The 19204-nt window shown below is 45.3% G+C and overlaps 1 protein-coding gene across 1 annotated transcript in view; it reads right to left on the bottom strand.

The window, feature by feature from the left end:
* TRAF3IP1 (TRAF3 interacting protein 1) overlaps positions 1-17432 on the bottom strand; it is a 68101-nt gene extending 50669 nt beyond the window's left edge. Inside the window, exons 1-3 of the mRNA XM_068245300.1 lie at positions 17156-17432; positions 6760-6828; positions 777-938 (exon numbers count right to left, since the gene is read on the bottom strand). Coding sequence (XP_068101401.1) covers positions 777-938; positions 6760-6828; positions 17156-17278 — 354 coding nt within the window. The 5' untranslated portion in view covers positions 17279-17432. The remainder of the gene's footprint in view (positions 1-776; positions 939-6759; positions 6829-17155) is intronic.
* Between the last annotated feature and the right edge of the window lie 1772 nt (positions 17433-19204).

The following is a 19204-nucleotide window of genomic DNA, read 5'->3' as shown; positions in this document are numbered from 1 at the left end:
AGCCCTCCCTTCTCCTTTCCTAATTTACCTCATTGCTGCAACCTCCCATGCCCCTACCCTTAGCCCTCCCTTTCCCAATTTACCTCATGGCTGCAACCTCCCATTCCCCTACCCTCAGCCCTCCCTTCTCCTTTCCTAATTTACCTCATTGCTGCCACCTCCCATGCTCCTACCCTTAGCCCTCCCTTCCCCAATTTACCTCATAGCTGCAACCTCCCATTCCTCTACCCTCAGCCCTCCCTTCCCATTTCCTACTTTACCTCATTGCTGCAACCTCCCATGCCCCTACCCTTAGCCCTCCTTTCCATAATTTACCTCCCAGCTGCAACCTCCCATTCCCCTACCCTCAGCCCTCCCTTCCCCAATTTACCTCATAGCGGCAACCGTCTTGTTCTGTTATTAAGACATATGTCTCACAAGCTGCCAAATATCTGAAAATGATTGTTCAGTTCAGAAACATTTGTATACAAGTACTCTTTGAATGCAACTATTGAATTGCGCAGCTTTATTCTTTAAAAGAAAAATCTTCAATAAAACTTGCGTCATGCAGTAACGCACTGCATGCAGCGAGCTAAGATACTGTAGTGGGCTGAATCTCAACGCTCCGCATGCTCTGTGAAAGCTCCATAGACTTACTATTGCAGTGCGACTTTCTGCGTTAAGATGCTACAATAAAGCTGCACAGCAATGGCCCACTGTGAACCTAGTCTAAACCACAATAAAAATGTTTTGGGAAAGAAAAAATATGAACAGGCCTTGTTAATTCCAATACGTACTTTATTTAAACAGCATTTTCCTAGAGCTTGAAGGAACTCATTAGTCTTCTCCGGTTCATGTCCAGCTACGATACGAGCTGGCTTCACAGAGAGGGATTCTCCAGATACCAGGGACACCACATCTATTGCCTTCTGCAAGAAGCTGATTTTGGCATCCTTATCCTATGGGTGACAAACACATTATATACAGAAACATGTGGAAAAGTGCAAGCAATTTCAACATGGTATTTAGGAATATGACATCTTAAAATTCAAACAAGCTTAGAGTTAATAGTAGAGATGCACAGAGACTCCAAGGAGCACATTGGAGATTTCTGTGTATGGAGCTACATGGCCACAGACCAGTCAGAGTGCCTACGAGGACATCTGTCCATTGCCGAAAGCACCTACGGTAGTAAAAAAAAAAAAAAAAAAAAAAAAAAGACTTGGGGCCCACTACAGCACTTACAAGAGACCTGCACTTTCTAGGAATAGCCAGCAATTCCAAAAGCACTTAACTACAGGAAGCCTATGGCAGTGATTCCCATAGGCGCTCCCAGTCCATGTGTGCAGCTGCATAAGACACTGTACTGTAGACCTGAGGAAGCAGGCAGGTCCCACAAAATGCATTGTCTTTTCCTTTGTCTAATAAAATTATCTTTAAACCTCCTACCTGAGGAAGGACTGTTTCATTACCCACATTTACCCATTGCGTACTACATTGGGGCTCCTCGTCTGTCAATTTTTACAACATCTGGTTCAAAGGTCCCGACTGGTTTGGGCGTGCTATGGAGGATTTTACACTAAAACAAAGCACTACGAGCAGAAACAGAGGACGCGATCCTCCACTGCTGCACATCCTGAATACACAGAGGTAAATGTTTTGAATCGATTTTTCAGCCTTAGGATTCCTGAGCACATTAAGTTAAGATTTTTTTTTTCCAAACAAAAGAAATGAAAGTTTTCCAGAAGTTTTATTCAATATCAAAAGTGCATCCAATAGGACAAACTAGGCGAGTACCACAAAAATGGGGAAGTGTTTCAGAGAGCAAGGTGGGTGCCCAGAGATGTTTCCCACTAGCATCCTGCTTGTTCCCGCAAGCCTGTGAACAAGTGTTCCCGCTCACACAAAACCGCTGTTAGCTGCTCCGTTACTCCCTGGGCACCCACCTTGCTCTCACCCCGTTTTTGTTGTACACACCTCACTTGTCCAATTGGATGCACCATTGATATAGCAAAAGTGTTTGGAGCTCTGCAGTGCCAGCCTTTGTTTCTCTTGTTTGGATTTCTACTTCTTGTCATATTGTGGCTGAGCACGCAGAGGGAAGCTTTGCCTACCATTATCCGTGAATTGAGAAGCGTCAATTAACCCGGCCCAGCTCTGTCGGGCGCCCAGATAGTTTAAAGAGGAACTCCAGTGAACATTTTACTGTTGGCAGGTGATGTAGCTGCTGCATGGTTTTTGGCAGTTGGAAACAGCTGTAAACAGCTATTTCCCACAAAAGTTCGAACTTTTCTTGTGGGAGGGGTTACACCACAATATCAGTCATACAGTGCCCCCTGATGGTCTGTTTGTGAAAAGGAATAGATTTCTCATGTAAAAGGTGGTATCAGCCACTGATTGGGATAAAGTTCAATTTTTGGTCGGAGTTTCTCTTTAAGTGTGCCGACTTTCCTTCATTTCACACTTTTTTTATGCTTGTTTGCAGTTTGGCTTATAAAGACTACAGATTTCTGTTAAAGGGAGCCTGAAGCAAGAAGCATTTGGAGGCTGCCATATTTATCTCCCTGTAAACAATACCAGTTGCCTAGCAGCCCTGCTGATCTATTTGGCTGCAGTAGTGTTTAAATCTCACCAGAAACAAGCATGCAGCTAATGCTGTCAGATTTGACAAAAAACACCTGATCTGCTGCATGCTTGTTCAGTGTCTATGGCTAAAAGTATTAGAGGTGGAAAATCAGAAGAACAGAAACACAAAAAAGTGAACCTACACAGGCCCAGCAGGCAGATATGGAATTCCTGCCATCAATTTACTAGTCTGGCTGCCTCTCCCTTTTCCTCAGTCACTGCAGCTTGCCCTTGTGTTCATCTGTAACTGGGCAACACCGCAGCAGTTTATATGGAGGTTGCCATGTAAGTGATAGCTCAGGAATGTGCCATGTGTTTAACCATGAAATAAATTAACCAGCTCCAGTGGCTTGTATCACATATTTCAATGGGTCAGTGCTTAGGATAAGTACAAACTTTGAGAAGTCATCTTTTACTTAAGTGGTTGCTAAAAACTATTATTTGAAGTGTATTTAATAAAAATGTAAGTGTTAAAATTAAAATGAGGGGGTGCTGATAAATTCCTGGATTTGCCATCTTCCAGATTAAACAGAAAAAGGAGCCTGAGGGCATATGGCAGCTTAATATCTTAGTAACTGAATATCAGGTGTTTGTCTGGATAGCTTGAAAAAGGGGCAGTCTAGCTGGAGAACTGTAATACAAAAGGAACAAGTCCTAATGCTAATAAATGGGGACTCAACCACTTGCTACAAGACTGCATTTCAGGGGATTTAAAGTGTACCTGACACGAATGGACAAAAGTTTCAGACGGTGCATCCTTAATTATAAACAAAAGCAACGAAAATCCTTGCGCTCCTCTCTGGAGGCTGCAGTCACACATACACAGTTGTGGGTCTTCTTTGCTTAAAGGAGATAATGTACTGTGCCGCTCCAGATATTAGGACAAAAGAGGATATCTATAAAAGAAATGGAGCGCACAATAGTGCATTACCTATGTTTGTTTTTATTGAAGAATTAAATGTTATACTCACAAGGGTTCAAATCTAAAAACGCTTTTCAGCGGTAAAGCCAACCGCTTATTATCCCAGGCAGGGCGGCAGCGCACTGTGGCCAGCAGCGCGGGACCCGGTGGTTGGGGAGAGCCGTCTCGCTGTCGGGATGGGCGTGGCTGAGAATCAGTAGGCGTGCAGCGTCATTACGCGTTTCGGCAGTCTGCGCCTTCGCCAGATGACGAAACGCGTAATGACGCTGCACGCCTACTGATTCTCAGCCACGCCCATCCCACTATCGTGCGCTCCATTTCTTTTATAGACATCCTTAATTATAGCCTGTGATTAAGGACGTGCGGTCTGAAACACGTTTAGCCCCTTTTACCTGTGTCTTTCTGATGATTTCAATAAAGGTTGGATGTTATTCAAATGCAGCGAGCTTTAGACTTCTCCACAGCATTTGCCTCTATTTGGTTCCTGCACCACTGTATAGTAGAGGTGAGGTTGAGCCGTGCACACACGGTTACCATTCAATGAATGGTAGAAAAAGGGAAACTTGCAAAACGTTCTGCAGAACAGCTAAGAGGGAATCTGGCAATGTGAAGTGGAGACATGATATATAAAGCATCCTATAAAGTGTAACGATCGGTGTAACACAGAGAGGGTCTGATTATTGGTGATCTGCAGTATCACCAAGAATACAGATACAGTATATACCTGATTATTGCCGATCTGCAGTATCACCAATAATCAGATATATTACTAACCTCTGGACATCTGAGAGATATGAGTGTTTGGCGCAACAGTAATACTTTGAGAACAATATCAGGAGGACAGGTACAAAGGCAGTAAGGAATACTGCTGGAGTATGAGTACCTTTAGCAGCCTGAGAACCTCCCGCAGGGAGGAGTCAGACTGGGAGAGTAAGGACCAGAGCGTGAGTGACACCAATAGGAGGATGTCACTGACTGATCTGTGAACTCTCTCTTAACTGAGGAGATAGCTCTCAAGGTCGGACAAGCCAGGTCGGCAACACACGGACATGCAAAGTACAAAGACAGGAGGCTGATTCGGTAATCCTAAGGCAAGCAGGGTTTGGCAACAGAGTATCAGATATAGCGAAGTACTAAATCAGTGAACAGAAGAGTGGTCAGGAAAGCAGAAGGTCATAACACAGATAATAAACAATGCCTAGTCTTGGTGTGAGCTCCGTGATCATCAACACCCTGGAACTAGTCTGAAGTATAACAGAATGGTAACACAAGTCCCTAATCTTTGGGTGTGAGGTCCTTGATCATGAACACCCTGGAACTAGTCTGAGGTATAACAGAATGATAACACAGATTCCTAATCTTTGGGTGTGAGGTCCTTGATCATCAACATCCTGGGACTAGTCTGAAGTAGGGCTGCACGATTTTAGGAAAAAATTGAAATTGCGATTTTTCTTTCAGAAATTGCAATTTCGATTTTTTCATGATTTTTTTTTTTTTAAACAAGAAGACCCCTGATGAGGATCAGGCAGGTGTAATGACACACACCTCGTGCTGGCAGGACATCGGTCACACACACACAAACCTTGAGCATCTCCAGCAGCTTCTCCCGGTTGTAGACGGTGCCGATCTCCTGCCCCAGCACGCAGTCCAGCAGGCGGCTCACCAGATAGGCAATGGGGAAGGTGACAATCATGAAGAAGCGGGTGAGGAAGAGCGTGTTGGCCCCCACTGCCAGGTCGTGGTGGGAGCACAATCTCTATCAGCACCACGATGCCCATGGTGGAGGCGGCCACAGCAGCCAGCGCGGAGCCGATCAGCTCGTCCAGCATGGTGGTGAGCGTAGTGTTCACCAGCATGTTGCCCAGCAGCAGGGAGCACAGTAGGCGGCGCACAGATTTGATCTTGGCGGCATACTTCCCTCTCCCGGTCCGTGCCACACCGCTGCACCGCAGCTACATGGGGTCCAGCGCCATCAGCCCTAGGTTCAGGCCGCTGAAGATGCCGGACAAGGCGAGCAGCACCGCAATGACGATCGCCTGCAGCCAGATCGGCATGAGAGGCTTGTGCTCCTCCAGGACCCGCCGGTGGCCATCAGGGCCCGGGTGCAGAGTCCAGGGCAGCCCGGGGCCCCGGCAGGTGCACAGAGCATAGATCCGTGAGTGATAGGTCTTCTGCAGGGGCAGCACTTTCCAGGCGGAGCAGAGCGGCCGTACCCGCCGCCTCCTCGCTCACGTTCAGCCTGGTGTGGTTTCACGTCAGGTCCTGAGTGCTCACCCCGCAGTTGTGGTTGTCCTGGCCGCCTAGTCCCGCCCGCCTCAGTGAATGCCAGCAGCTGGGCGCTGTCGGCTTGCAGGTTGATGCCACAGAAGCGGAGCTGCAGCCAGCTGCCCTCCGTCACCTTACAGCTGCCCGTCCACTGACAGCTTGGTGTCGGTACTGCCCTCCAGCTGGAAGCCGAGGATGAACGGAGAGTCCTGGTAATCCGTCTGCAAAGCGCACAGCGCGGGTAAAAGGAGCAACGTCCACAAAGCGGGCGGGCGCCGGAAAACCGCGATTTTCAAGGTACTGACGATCAGAAGATCGTCTTCTAATGAATCGCGGTTTCGATTAAAAATCGAGAAACCGTGCACCCCTAGTCTGAAGTATAACAGAATGATAACACAGATTCTGACAATAAGGTCTGAGTGCTTCCACGTAGTGATCGCAACGGCAGACAACCAGAGAATGACCAGCACCCCGTATATAGAGCCCAGAGCTCTCCAGCGCCTCCCCTAAGTGCTGGACCAATGGGAACTGGTACAATCATCAGCTGACCGGCTTGGTCAGCTGACTCCCTTCTGGCTGTCATAAAAGTTCTGCCTCAACGCGAGCGCCCTTCTGAACCTGTGTGGACTATCAGTCCCAGCCACACCAGACATGTCTTGCGTACCACCCGCCGCGCTGGTCGCGGAAACCGACGCACCGCTATCAAGGCATGCAGCGGTTTCTCCGCGTTCGGCCATACTAGCAGATGTAGACCGCCGCGTTGGACGCAGAAACAGCCGCCTTACTCTGAGCACACGCGGCGGCTTTTCCGCGTTTTCTCACATAAAGGCTGTATAGTTTACAAATATTTATTACTGAAATATCAAATAGTGTTAAGATTTCAGCAAAAGAAGAATTGTGGAACTCTACATGTAAACACCATACACTAACAGTGGAAGACTATAAAACACATAAGGAATAATCCTTACCTTAACGTTGTCGGACTTCAATTCTGCCTCTGTGTACAATCCCTTCAGAAAGCCAGTAGTTCTGATTACCTGAAAAACCCAGGTGGTTGAAAATGACAGGATTTTAAAATACAGCACTCTAACAGTTATAGGTTCATTCACTTTTACAATGTTCTCATCACGAAAAAAAAATCATAACAAATCAATAAGGCTCATGTCGGAATTAGGACATTTATAATTGCTTAAAGAGACACTGTAACATCAAAAAGTTCCCCTGGGGGATGGACCCGCTAGCTTTCCAATGGTGGAAAAACAATAACTATACAATACTACGACAATATTTACTGAAAGACAATCTTCCTAGTTGGGAGCACTTTAGTAACACGATTAGATTTCCTCCAACCGAATTTTTTAGGGCCCTCCAGATATACCACTTCATCAGGTCCATCCCAGGACGTGCCAAAGGGCCTGCTGCTGTCACCCAGTATGAAAGATGGTGTGAACACTTCCCACTGACAGGGGGCCTTATATCATATTTATATTCTGTACTATCCCAACCCCTAGATCCGTATAAGATGAAGCCAATGATTCAATGGGAAGCTGACTTCAACACCACTAAGACTACTTCCCAATGGTCTAAATGCTGTCTGTCTATTAACAAGGGAAGTAGTTATTACTCTCACATAGAAACAAGCTTGAAAGTCCTACATAGAACACACATCACCCCACTTGTAATGCATGGAATTGACAGCAGCAGGCCCAAAACATGCTTTAGGAACTGTGGTCGAGAAGGTAACCATTCACATATTTGGTGGTTTTGCCCAAAGGTTAAAACTTACTGGGCATCAATTACCTCCCTGATAAGCTCAACACTCGAAGTAGACCTAGCACCGGACCCTTTCATGCTTCTGTTAGGTGATAAACCCAAGGGTTGGAAATATCCAATGCATAGGTTGGCTCAACATCTAGCTAAGGCTGCCAAACTCCACATAGCTAGAATGTGGCAAAAGCCCACACTCTCTGTCGAAATGACCATTACTATAATTAACGACATCCTCACCTCGGAAAGATTAATTGCCATAGTCAACGACACACTGCACGTATTTACTAAAACTTGGCAGCCTTGGCTGGACTACATAGATAACCCTGGATTCCGCACCCTGGTTTTAAATCCCTAACCCACAGACGCATAAGTAGATCTCTAACAAACAGTGGAAACTATGGGAATGTATATTGCAAATCTCCTGTGCTACCAACGTGCCATATTGTTTTATATTTCTGTGGAACTATGTTTTTGTAATTCTTTAACATGCAATGTTATACCCTCACCCCATGTTGGGGAACTGATGGAAAAGCTTGTTCTGTGTTAATGAGCATATTGTTCAATAAAAACCTTTTGAAACTAAAAAGTTCCCCTGGGGGGTACTCCCCTCGGGAGGGAGAAGCCTCAGGGTCCCAATGAGGCTTCCCACGCCGTCCTCTGTCCCACAGGGGTCTCGCTGCAGCCCTCCGAACAGCGGCCCGACAGATCCAACAGCTTGTAGCTTGTTCAATATTTACCTTTCCAGGCTCCAGCGGAGGTGCTGTTGCGGCTTTCGGCTCTGAAGTAGGCGGAAATACCCGATCTCAGTTGGGTCCGCTCTACTGCGCAGGCGCCAGAGACTTGCGCTTGCACAGTAGAGCAGACCCGACGGCGATCGGGTATTTCCGCCTATTTTGGAGCCGAGAGCCGCCACAGCGCCTGCGCAGGAGCCGGGAAGGTAAATATTTACATCGCCTCTGTTCGGAGGGCTGCAGCGAAACCCCAGAGGGACATAGGACGGCGTGGGAAGCCTCATTGGGACCCTGAGGCTTCCCCATCCCGAGGTGAGTACCCCCCAGGGGAACTTTTTGATGTTACAGGTTTTCTGTAAAGTGTACCAGAGTTGATGAAACATACCTGGTGCTTCCTCCAGCCTCATACAAGCTTAGATCGCTCCCACGCTGCTGTCCTCAGCCTTCTGCAGCTCCAGTACCGGATCCCGTAACTTCAGCCAGTCGCGGCCAATCTGACGTAAGAGAAGTGGCTGCTGGAGAGATACGCAAAGACGTCAGACTGGCCGTGACTGGCTGAAGTAACAGGACCCGATACCGGAGCTGCAGACAGCGGAGGACGGCGATGTGGGAGCAATCCGAGCTTATGGAGCTGGCGGAAGCCCCAGGTATGTATAAATCTTTTATGTTTCATCAGCTCTGGTTTCCTTTAATGCTGGGAATACACAATGAGATTTTTCAGTCTATTTACTGTCCGATCTTATTTCCGATCAATTTTCTTATTTTTCCTGATCAATTTCCATTCACTGCTATGACAAATCGATCAGAAAAACGATCGGATATGTCGGAAATTATCTTTTATAATTGTATCTAATCTCTCTCTGTAATGCCATCCAGCCAATGCCGTTCACTTTTAAAACAAGCAAGTGAGGTATGGCCCATAGATAGAGAAGATACACTGCTGATCTAGTTCTGATGTCTCATGATGCCTAAAGAAAAAGCCTAAAGTGTACCCCAGACCGGGAAGGGGGGGGGGGGGGGCATTTATATACCTATCTACTACCTCCTCCAGGCTTATCACCCTGTCGCTGTCCTCTTCTGACGCCTGGATCTTCTGTGACTGGCCCCTAACAGTCCTCCAGTCGGTGTAGGCTGGGGGCGGGAACGCAGCCAGGCATACGCAGTATACCCCGAACTGGAGGACTTTCCGTGGCATATTGCAGAAGATCCAGGAGGCGGAGGAGGATGGCATGGAGCAGTAAGCCTGAAGGGGGCTGGAGGAGGCGCAAGGTATGTATAATTTTTCTCTCCCTTCTCATCTCAAGTTCTCTTTAAGGTTTTGAATGCTTACAAGAATACTATGTGCACTGAAAGGATGATTCACATAGCGCCGTTAACATTGCCTTGCGCAGGCAGCACATGGCAAAATTACCAGTGCTAACGGCAGCAGAGTATCATGTGTTATGCAGTTAGCACGACCTGAAGTACATAACACACATGCTGCTACAGTAATGCACTTACTACAAGCGTTACCTCAACAATGCCCGTATTACTGGTGTAACGGGGATTGCGCTAATTGTGAAAAGCACTGTACTCTGCTGCCATTAGTACAAGTACAATTGCCGTGCACGTGTGGTAATATTCATGAATGAAACAACCCCATAGTCCTATAAAGCAGAGTTTCTCAACTCTTTTCAGAAAACCAAACATTCACAGGTGGGGTAATTAGTGTCCCAGCAGAGCTCATTAACTACCTCTGTGGATTTCCACAAGAAAAAACACATAGATCAAAGCACATCTCCTCAAGTTAGGACATTTAAATAAGTTACTAGAGAGGTGCTAAAGGGGGTGTGGCCAAGAAAATAAAGTCAATTAACCCTTCGCACACTCACATGCAAATGTACATACAAATGCTTTCATGGAAATCAATCATCCAGGAACCACTGCTATCCCTACAGCTAAGTTAAACGCATACATTCTCTTGTGTAATCACCTACACCATGCAGAGGTAAACCCAGTATTTGTAGGTGCATTTCCACAAAACATGCACTGTAGGCGGGAGTTGAGGACTGAGAGAAACACTGATATAAAGGACAACTATTGTGAAAAATTCTAAAATGTAATATACATACAGAAATATACATTTTGCCCCAGAGTAAAATGCACTATAAATTAATTTCTTCCTAGGTCACGATCACTTATGCCTGGAACACAACATGCAATTTCCTGTCAGATAGACGGGTCAAATCAATGATTTCCGACAGGTCCGCTCAAGTTTCCCAACGACTGTCTGATCACTTCTGCACAAATCGATTGTAGAATCAATCGAAAACATGATCGGACCTGTCAGAAATTATCGATTCGATCTGACAAGAAATTGCATGGTGTGTACCAGGCATTACAGTGGGTAGTGTACATCGGACAGATCTCTCCGATTTTGGACTAGTCCATGTCTTCACGGGGTATTGTCAGTTATTTCTCTCTTTACAAAAAGCACTGAAGTGCAGTTGGTCAGTCCAACTGCCAAAATAGCATGCAAACAAGCACGGAAGCTGGCTGACATCTTTGCATATGTTATGGCCAAAAACAGAAATGGCCAAAGTGGGAAGTGGCCGGCCACTTCTAGAACTGGCCGATTTTACGTCGGCTAAAGTCCAAAATGCTGGGGAATTTCTGACATTGGCAGGCCAGTTTGCAAAGTGGCCAAAGTCAACTGCCCAAAGTCGAAAATGTACAAGTCGCAGAACATCCTGGGTCCTGTCCGGCAGCATGAAAGGCACTCAGAAACTTCTCTGCTCTGAAACCCGCAGTAGCAGAATAATCTTTAAAGAAAAACATTTCTTTGTTACAGCTGATACAAATCCTGCAATATATCTGCAGTGTGTCTACAAACATATTGTTAACATCCTGTGCTTTCAAATGAGCTTATCTGCTGTGGCAGTTAGGTAACACGGGGAGACATCAAATTACAACTTGTGATTAGACACAGATGAGAGGGGAATTAGACAAGCTAAACTCTCTAAATATTACAGGGTGCATTTCTCTGTTTTCCTTCTGTCCTGAGCAAGATTTTAGGTCCACTTTAAAGTTAGATAAGGGGAAATTAGAATAAACTCTCTAAATTCAAACAGGGTGTAATTTGTCTGTTTTCTTCTGTCCTGTGAGTTCAGGTCCACTTTAAGGCAGCGGCGGGGAGCAGAGGAACACAAGATGAAGAAAATTCAGAAGGCAGTGGGGAAGAATATGAGGAGAAAGCGGAGAGCCTGAGACGGAAGGCGGCGGGGGAATCTGCTCCCGGCAGCACATGAGCCAGCCCCAGCCATGAGCCAGCCAGGTCCTTGCAGGAGAGTCAGCTGCAGCTGGTCTGCCGACAAAATACCGGCATGAAAGGCAGCCCGGGATCTATGCAGGAGAGGGGTGAGGAGAACCAAGGGTAGGGCGGCAGCAGCAGCAGGTGAAGGCAGAGGAGGTCATTTGCGGTGGGGAACGGGACTTGGCCGGCCACATCTAGCCATAATGTGTTCTGGATGGTCAAAGTCTGCAAAAACTCGTTTCGCACACTGGTCGCTTCAGTTGGCCACATCTAGCTTTGACTGGCCAGAACCCGAAGTGGCCAGACTTTGGGTTCTGGCCATAACATATACAGTACAGACCAAAAGTTTGGACACACCTTCTCATTCAAAGAGTTTTCTTTATTTTCATGACTATGAACATTGTAGATTCACACTGATGCATCCAAACTATGAATGAACACGTGGACATATAGAGTATAATACTTACTCTACACTAATTCTCCCTGATCCAATACATACTACACTATATTGGGCTCTCGGTTTCTCTGCTTTAACGTGGACATATAGTACATAACCAAAAAGTGTGAAAACTGAAAATAAGTCATAGTCTAGGTTCTTCAAAGTAGCCACCTTTTGCTTTGATTACTGCTTTGCACACTCTTGGCATTCTCTTGATGAGCTTCAATAGGTAGTCACCTGAAATGGTCTTCCAACAGTCTTGTTGATTATTAGTTAATACTAATAATCTCCAGAAGCACCCGATGCCACAAAGTTTGCATTTGAACTGGACAAGCGTGAATTCACATTCACACATGCTCAGTAAAAAGGAGCACTTGTCATAACGTTTTTTTCCTCCATGCACCAATGTGCCCCTTTATTGGGCAAGTGTGATTGTGAACGTTTTATTTGTCAAAACTTGAATTCCAACTTTCCATGCAAGTTTGCCTGCCCCTGGAGGCCAATACTGTGGATAAACTTTGACTGTTTTATGCCGGAGTCAATTTTTTATTTCAGTTAATAAACATGTTTACATTATGTGGAGATACGTCTCTGAGGTATCGCTGTGGACGTTTGCCCTTTTGTAGGAAAAGTACTCCAGTATGTATTCCAGTAAAAAGAGGCTCATTTATTTGAGTTGGTTGTTATGAGGGTAAGTGAAATGATGGCATAATTCGGAGGGCAGCAATGCCAAGGGAGGGGAAATGGGAAGAGCCACACAACGAGGAGGAGGGTGCATTTCTCAAGGGTGATATGCTGAGAGCTCTCTCTCTTTTTAGCTAGTCTCTCCAATCTTGATGTCCAATTTCTCCCCCTTCCACTACTTCTGCCACCTCTCTATATCCCCAATTCTATTTTTTTTTTCTCCTGTGTTTTCTCTCAGAAGACCATTTTTTTCATGTCACCTACAAAGTAACCTTTCAGCGCCTAGAAAATAAAGTAAAAAAAGTAGGTAAAAGAATAATAAACTTGTTTGGATACTTTCAGTAGGAAAGCTAAATGAATAACTACCCAGGTGTCTCTCCACTACCTCTTTATGTCCTCCTTTTTTCTCCTAGGTGATATTTTTACACCTCATCACTGCCTTTTAAGCCCCCAGTGAGAAAGAACATATCTACTTTTTGGAACTTTTTTTTTTAATTGCAGAGTGCTGAAAAGTTATGTAAAACAGAAGATGGAAAATTATCTCATAGGAGAAAACTTAGGAGAAAAAGTGAACTTAATGAAGGCTATAATGCCATTAGCATTTATAGCACAGCCAGCACTAAATTCATCCAAGAAAAAAAAAATTGTCTAAAGCTTATTGAGGAATGTGGGCATTTTGGCTGTGGTGTAACGTTATATCTGTTTTTAAAAGCTAAAATATTTTACTGAAATATACTGAAGCCACAGCCTTAGCACAAGAATTGTATCACAATACAGAACAATTAATAAAGATTTTAAAAAATAATCAACTGAATGATCTACCAACAGAGCCCACACTACAACTTATCAAATATACACTAACTCATAACTATGTTTCATTTGGGAATGATGTATCTACAGACAATGGACTATGGGAAGTAGAATGTCACCCCACTATGCAAATTTATTTATGGCCAGATTGGAGGAAAACTTCCTTTCAACTTGTGAAATTAAACCTTGGGCTTACTTCAGATTTATAGACAATAGCCTATTAATTTGGACAGCATCACAGGATGAATTAATCAAATTCCACAAAAAAATTCTCAGAATACCACAAGAACATCAAGTTAACTCAACTTTTCATCCTCCCATGTCAGTTTCCTGGATACCACAATTTATGTACAAGATAGATTTTTACAAACATCCATCTACCGTAAACCAACTGACCGGCATATTTACCTCAAGTGGAATAGTTTCCACCCGGAACACACCCAAAAAAATCTAATGTTTACAGCCAGGCTCTGAGGTATAACCTAATATGTTCTAATTCAGAGGACAGAGACAGACAACTTATGTCACTACGTAATATATTAAATAGATCAGGGATATCACCCACGAATCGTTGATGATCAAATACACAGAGCAACTTTAAAATCTAGAGAGGAACTATTGAAGTACACACCAAAGATTGAAAACAACAGAGTCCCAATAGTGGTCACCTACAACGCAAGATTAAAGACACTGAGGAAGATATCGAAAGCCCTGCAACCGATACTTCACAAAGACAAACACCTGAAATAAGTTTTTCCTGATTTACCACTGCTTGCTTTCAGACAACCTCCCAATTTCAGAAAAATGATGATCAGAAGTGCATTATCTACACCAGAAACTCCAGGCACATTACCCTGCAATAACGCAAGGTGTGAGACCTGCCCTTATATCTTGTGCACAAGCCAAATACAAATACCAAACTCACAGAAATATCATCAAATATCAGACCAATTTTCCTGTGAGTCATCCAATGTTGTATACATGATACACTGCATGAAATGCCCCTCAAGAGGAATCTATAAAGGAGAAACAGGACAAAAACTGCGCACAAGAATGAACCATCACCGCTTTAAAATTAACGAGGGCAAAATGGACACACCAGTGGGCCAACACTTCTGTGAACCAGGACACAGCATGCAAGATCTCAAACTACTTACTCTTAAGGGTAACTTAAAAAATGAACAAGCAAGAAAGATTTGTGAGTACAAATTTATGAAAATGTTTAAGACATTAACAGAAGGGTTAAATTGTGGAACGGGATTCATGACTCCTTATGTAACATGATTGACTTGGCTTCATGATCTTCAGAAACCAGCTAGATTTCATGTTTGCTTGCATGAGCTCACTGGCTCCAGCCTGCTGAATCATCACCTGACATCTAACTGCTAAAACAGCAACTAGCACAACTGCCATCTTCGTGTTTACTATTTACCTGCATCAGTGTTTTACTTCAGCTAACATCTGGAAATATGCCTGAAGAAGGGGACTAGATCCCAGAAAGCTTGCATTATTTAACCTCCCTGGCGTTTTGATTACGTGCGGCGCACGGCCGCGGGAAGGTTTTTTTGACCTCATTTTTTTTTTCCATGTAGCTAGCCTAGCACTAGCTACATGATTCCCCCTCCCTGCTCTCTCCCTCCCACCCTTCTGATCGCCGCCAGCGTTAATACCCATCAGGAAATTACGTTTTGAACGGGATTTCCTGTAGGGCTTCCCCCACCACCATGGTGACGATCGGAGTGACGTCATCAGGGGGAGCCCCAATCCACCCCATAGCGCAGCCTGGCGGTGATTGGTCAGGCTGCACAAGGGGTCAGCGGGGGGGTCCTCTTTCACGGGGGGGGGGGGGGGGGGGGGAATCGGGAAAACACGCAGTTAGCAAAGTGCTAGCTGCGTGTTTAAAAAGAGAAAAAAATATGCAAATCGGCACACCAGGGCCTGCGCAAACAGTCTTTGTTTTTTCTACCTACAGGCCTTTACTTGAAATTCCTATGCCCAGAGACAACCCTGAGTCATGAACAGGTCTGTTTCAGTTTTTGGGTTTGTGCTCTACGTTTCTGCAACACATACACCTGACCTGAAAAATTATATTGGCCAGCAGATGCACTGCCATTCCTTCCATAGAATGGCACACATCCCTTCCTGAGTTTAGCAAACACTGTAATGGACCTCCTGAGCGGTACAGCACATCCATAATATCTGAATGCACAGCCACGCAGGAGCTAAGGGTGGTCATGTGACAACATTATGCACACTCAAAAGCCACGGCACTGGTATATGACAATGGGCTCTATTCTCAAAGAGCCAAATTTTCCACAAACTTTAACCGCTATATTCCCGCCAGCGGTAAACTCCGCATTTTTTCCACATTCACTAATATTTTCGGCATGCGGGAAAAAGATGCGGAAACAGCGATTATTAATGCGGGAATCATGCGGTAAAAAGGTCGCATGAAAAAGTGTTTAAAAAAAAAAGTTAAAGTCCAGCTCTTAAGCCTCCACACTTCATTAAAGTCAATGGGATGCGAAATATATCACCTACTATTTGTAGGTGATAAAAAAAAAAAAAAAAAAATCGGTAATTAACGACGAAATGATGCGCCTGAACATTTTTGAGAATTGATCTTTTATTGCGGAAAATACAGACTTTTGCGGAAATTTTTCCGCATGAATCCCGCACTTTTATCACACTTTTTCCGCATGCGGAAAAAACATGCGGAACATTTTGAGAATTCCAACTTGACGGTATTTTGGGTGCAAACTTCCCGCATGTACTTTACCGCATGCGGGAAGTCTTTGAGAATAGAGCCCTATGTCATGCACATTTAGCAGCTACAGGTTGACAACGTTCTACACTTGGGTGCCTCCATCCTTACACGCATGGTCTAGGGCATTCATGTCAAACTCTGGCCCGAGGGCCAGATGTGGCTTTCCCTACATTACATTATGTTTGGCCCACTCTATACCACCAGGGAAGCTATATTAGAGGTAAAGCCCAAGATCAGACTAGATTGTGAGCCCTACTGAGGGACAGCTAGTGTGTCAAGACAATATACTCTGTACATCGCTGCGTAATATGTCAGAGCTATATAAATACTTAAAGCCGTATGGGGGAGGGAGGGGGGAAAGCACTAGAAAGCAGGAAACTGTATAGGGGAGAGAGGGGGTCACTAGACCCCAGGGAACTATTTAGGAGGTGTGAGGGGGGGGGGGGGGAAATCACAAGACACCAGGATGTAATTTGACACAACAGAAATTTATAAGTGAGGGAGAAGCCACTAGACATTGAGATTGGCCCGTGACTTGGTCGCAGTGCTACATTTTGGCCCACTTTGTATATGAGTGTGACACCCCTGAATCAGGGGCCCTGATCCAGGCAGTTAGGTGACATTGATCTGTACACTCAGGAGCTAATACACTCAGCAGCATAATCCCACCTGAATCCCAGAATTTATTTTCAGCTCTCCTTTTGTTATTTTTGCCACAGTCAGTAGTCCTGAGTCAGGACTCCTGATTGATTCAGTACTCTGAATTCTAGTTTCTTTGGTCAGTGAGTTTAGATAACCTGTAGCTTGTCTGCCCCAGCAGTACTACAAGTCCCAGCAGACCTGCCCTGAGTACAGCTCTACAGAATCTCACCTCCGACACGATGTCATGCAGATAGCGGAACGGAGGCTTCCCCAGCAGCTTATCGGTGAGCGGCGGCTTCCTGATCACCTTGCCCAGAGATTCCTGAGTGCTCCGGATAACAGCGGCATCCATGCCGGGGAAAGAACAGGAGGAGTCCTACCCCACTGCTCTACCGCCGCCTCCTGCCGCTCGTTTACACCCGGTCTCCAAGGTTCGGTATGCTGCTCAGCAGCAGCCAGACCTTCCCTTCCCACAAGGCCTAGCGCTCTCCGTTCTGCGCATGCACCGCCTCCGCCGTTACTAAGCGTCCGCCGCCATGGCAACACACAGTAACACAAGGAAGGGCGTGGCTTGCAGATACAATTGGAGTCAATCTAGGTGTCATTCTGTCAGCTCAGTGGAGGGCGGGACTAGTAGTGACAGCATCCAGCAGTGATACAAGTCATGAGATACGCTAGAGACGTGCGGTGCCTCTTCCATAAATTCTACATTAGAAATTAATGAAAAATGAACACGATCACTTTGTTAAAGAGAACCTGAACGGAAAATAAAAAGTCAAAATAAACATACATAAGTAATACTTACCTCCCATGCAGTCTGCTCATCAATCTCTTTCTCCTCTCCCAGTCACGTAGCTAAGGAGTTGTGGGCCCCTATGCAAGTTTTACAATGGGGCCCCCCAAGCACTCTGTACATAACAATTGATACAGCGCACCAAAACTTGCCAATGGCAACTACAGTGTCAGAGGTGCAAGAAGGGGGTGGGGAACAGTTTGTTAATGATTACCGCTATTCAAAGTATCTTATAGAAGTGATTATTATGAGCACAGGACCAACAGAGAGCTAATACTGCAGTTGAGGGAGGGCCTTTCGGGGCCCCTCTGGCACAAGGGCCCCGATGCGGTGGCTACCTCTGCAACCCCTATTTCTACGCCCCTGTCCTCTCCTATGTCCTGTTTGTCCACTGTAATCAATGGAATTTTTTTCCATTTCGAAAATGGCCATTATCCCCTAACAGTTTCCTGGTCAGCAAACTGTTAAACTGTTATATCACCCACTTGAGCCATAGGGAAACATGGACATTACCTTGCACATTCAGTTGTAATTGACAGCAGCTGATGTATAACTGACACCAACTGGTATATTTCAGTTCTGACAAAATATTGTCAGAACTGGAAGGGATCACTGTACGAAGAAAATGGTGAGCATCTGAGAGGAACTGACAGCGAGGGAAGTATGTAATATTTATTTGCAGCTACGTCATGTGTTTATATTAACCACTTGAGGACCACAGTGGTAAACTAGTGTTGGGCGAACATCTAGATGTTCGGGTTCGGGCCGAACAGGCCGAACATGGCCGCGATGTTCGGGTGTTCGACCCGAACTCCGAACATAATGGAAGTCAATGGGGACCCGAACTTTTGTGGTTTGTAAAGCCTCCTTACATGCTACATACCCCAAATTTACAGGGTATGTGCACCTTGGGAGTGGGTACAAGAGGAAAAAAAAAATTAGCAAAAAGAGCTTATAGTTTTTGAGAAAATCGATTTTAAACTTTCAAAGGGAAAACTGTCTTTTAAATGCGGGAAATGTCTGTTTTCTTTGCACAGGTAACATGCTTTTTGTCGGCATGCAGTCATAAATGTAATACATATAAGAGGTTCCAGGAAAAGGGACCGGTAATGCTAACCCAGCAGCAGCACACGTGATGGAACAGGAGGAGGGTGGCGCAGGAGAAGAAGGCCACGCTTTGAGACACAACAACCCAGGCCTTGCATGAGGACAAGAAGCGTGCGGATAGCATGCTTTGTACCACCATGCAGTCATAAATGTAATAAAGATAAGTGGTTCAATAAACAGGGACCACGCGGCAACGCTAACCCAGCAGCAGCACACGTGATGGAACAGGAGGAGGCGCAGGAGGAGAAGGCCACGCTTTGTGAGACACAACAACCCAGGCCTTGCATGAGGACAAAAAGCGTGCGGATAGCATGCTTTGTACCGCCATGTAGTCATAAATGTAATAAAGATAAGAGGTTCCATAAACAGGGACCGGCA

The sequence above is a fragment of the Hyperolius riggenbachi genome, chromosome 7 (genome assembly GCF_040937935.1).
Source record: "Hyperolius riggenbachi isolate aHypRig1 chromosome 7, aHypRig1.pri, whole genome shotgun sequence".
NCBI lineage: Eukaryota > Metazoa > Chordata > Amphibia > Anura > Hyperoliidae > Hyperolius > Hyperolius riggenbachi.
This window is presented reverse-complemented; position numbering and strand designations above follow the sequence as displayed.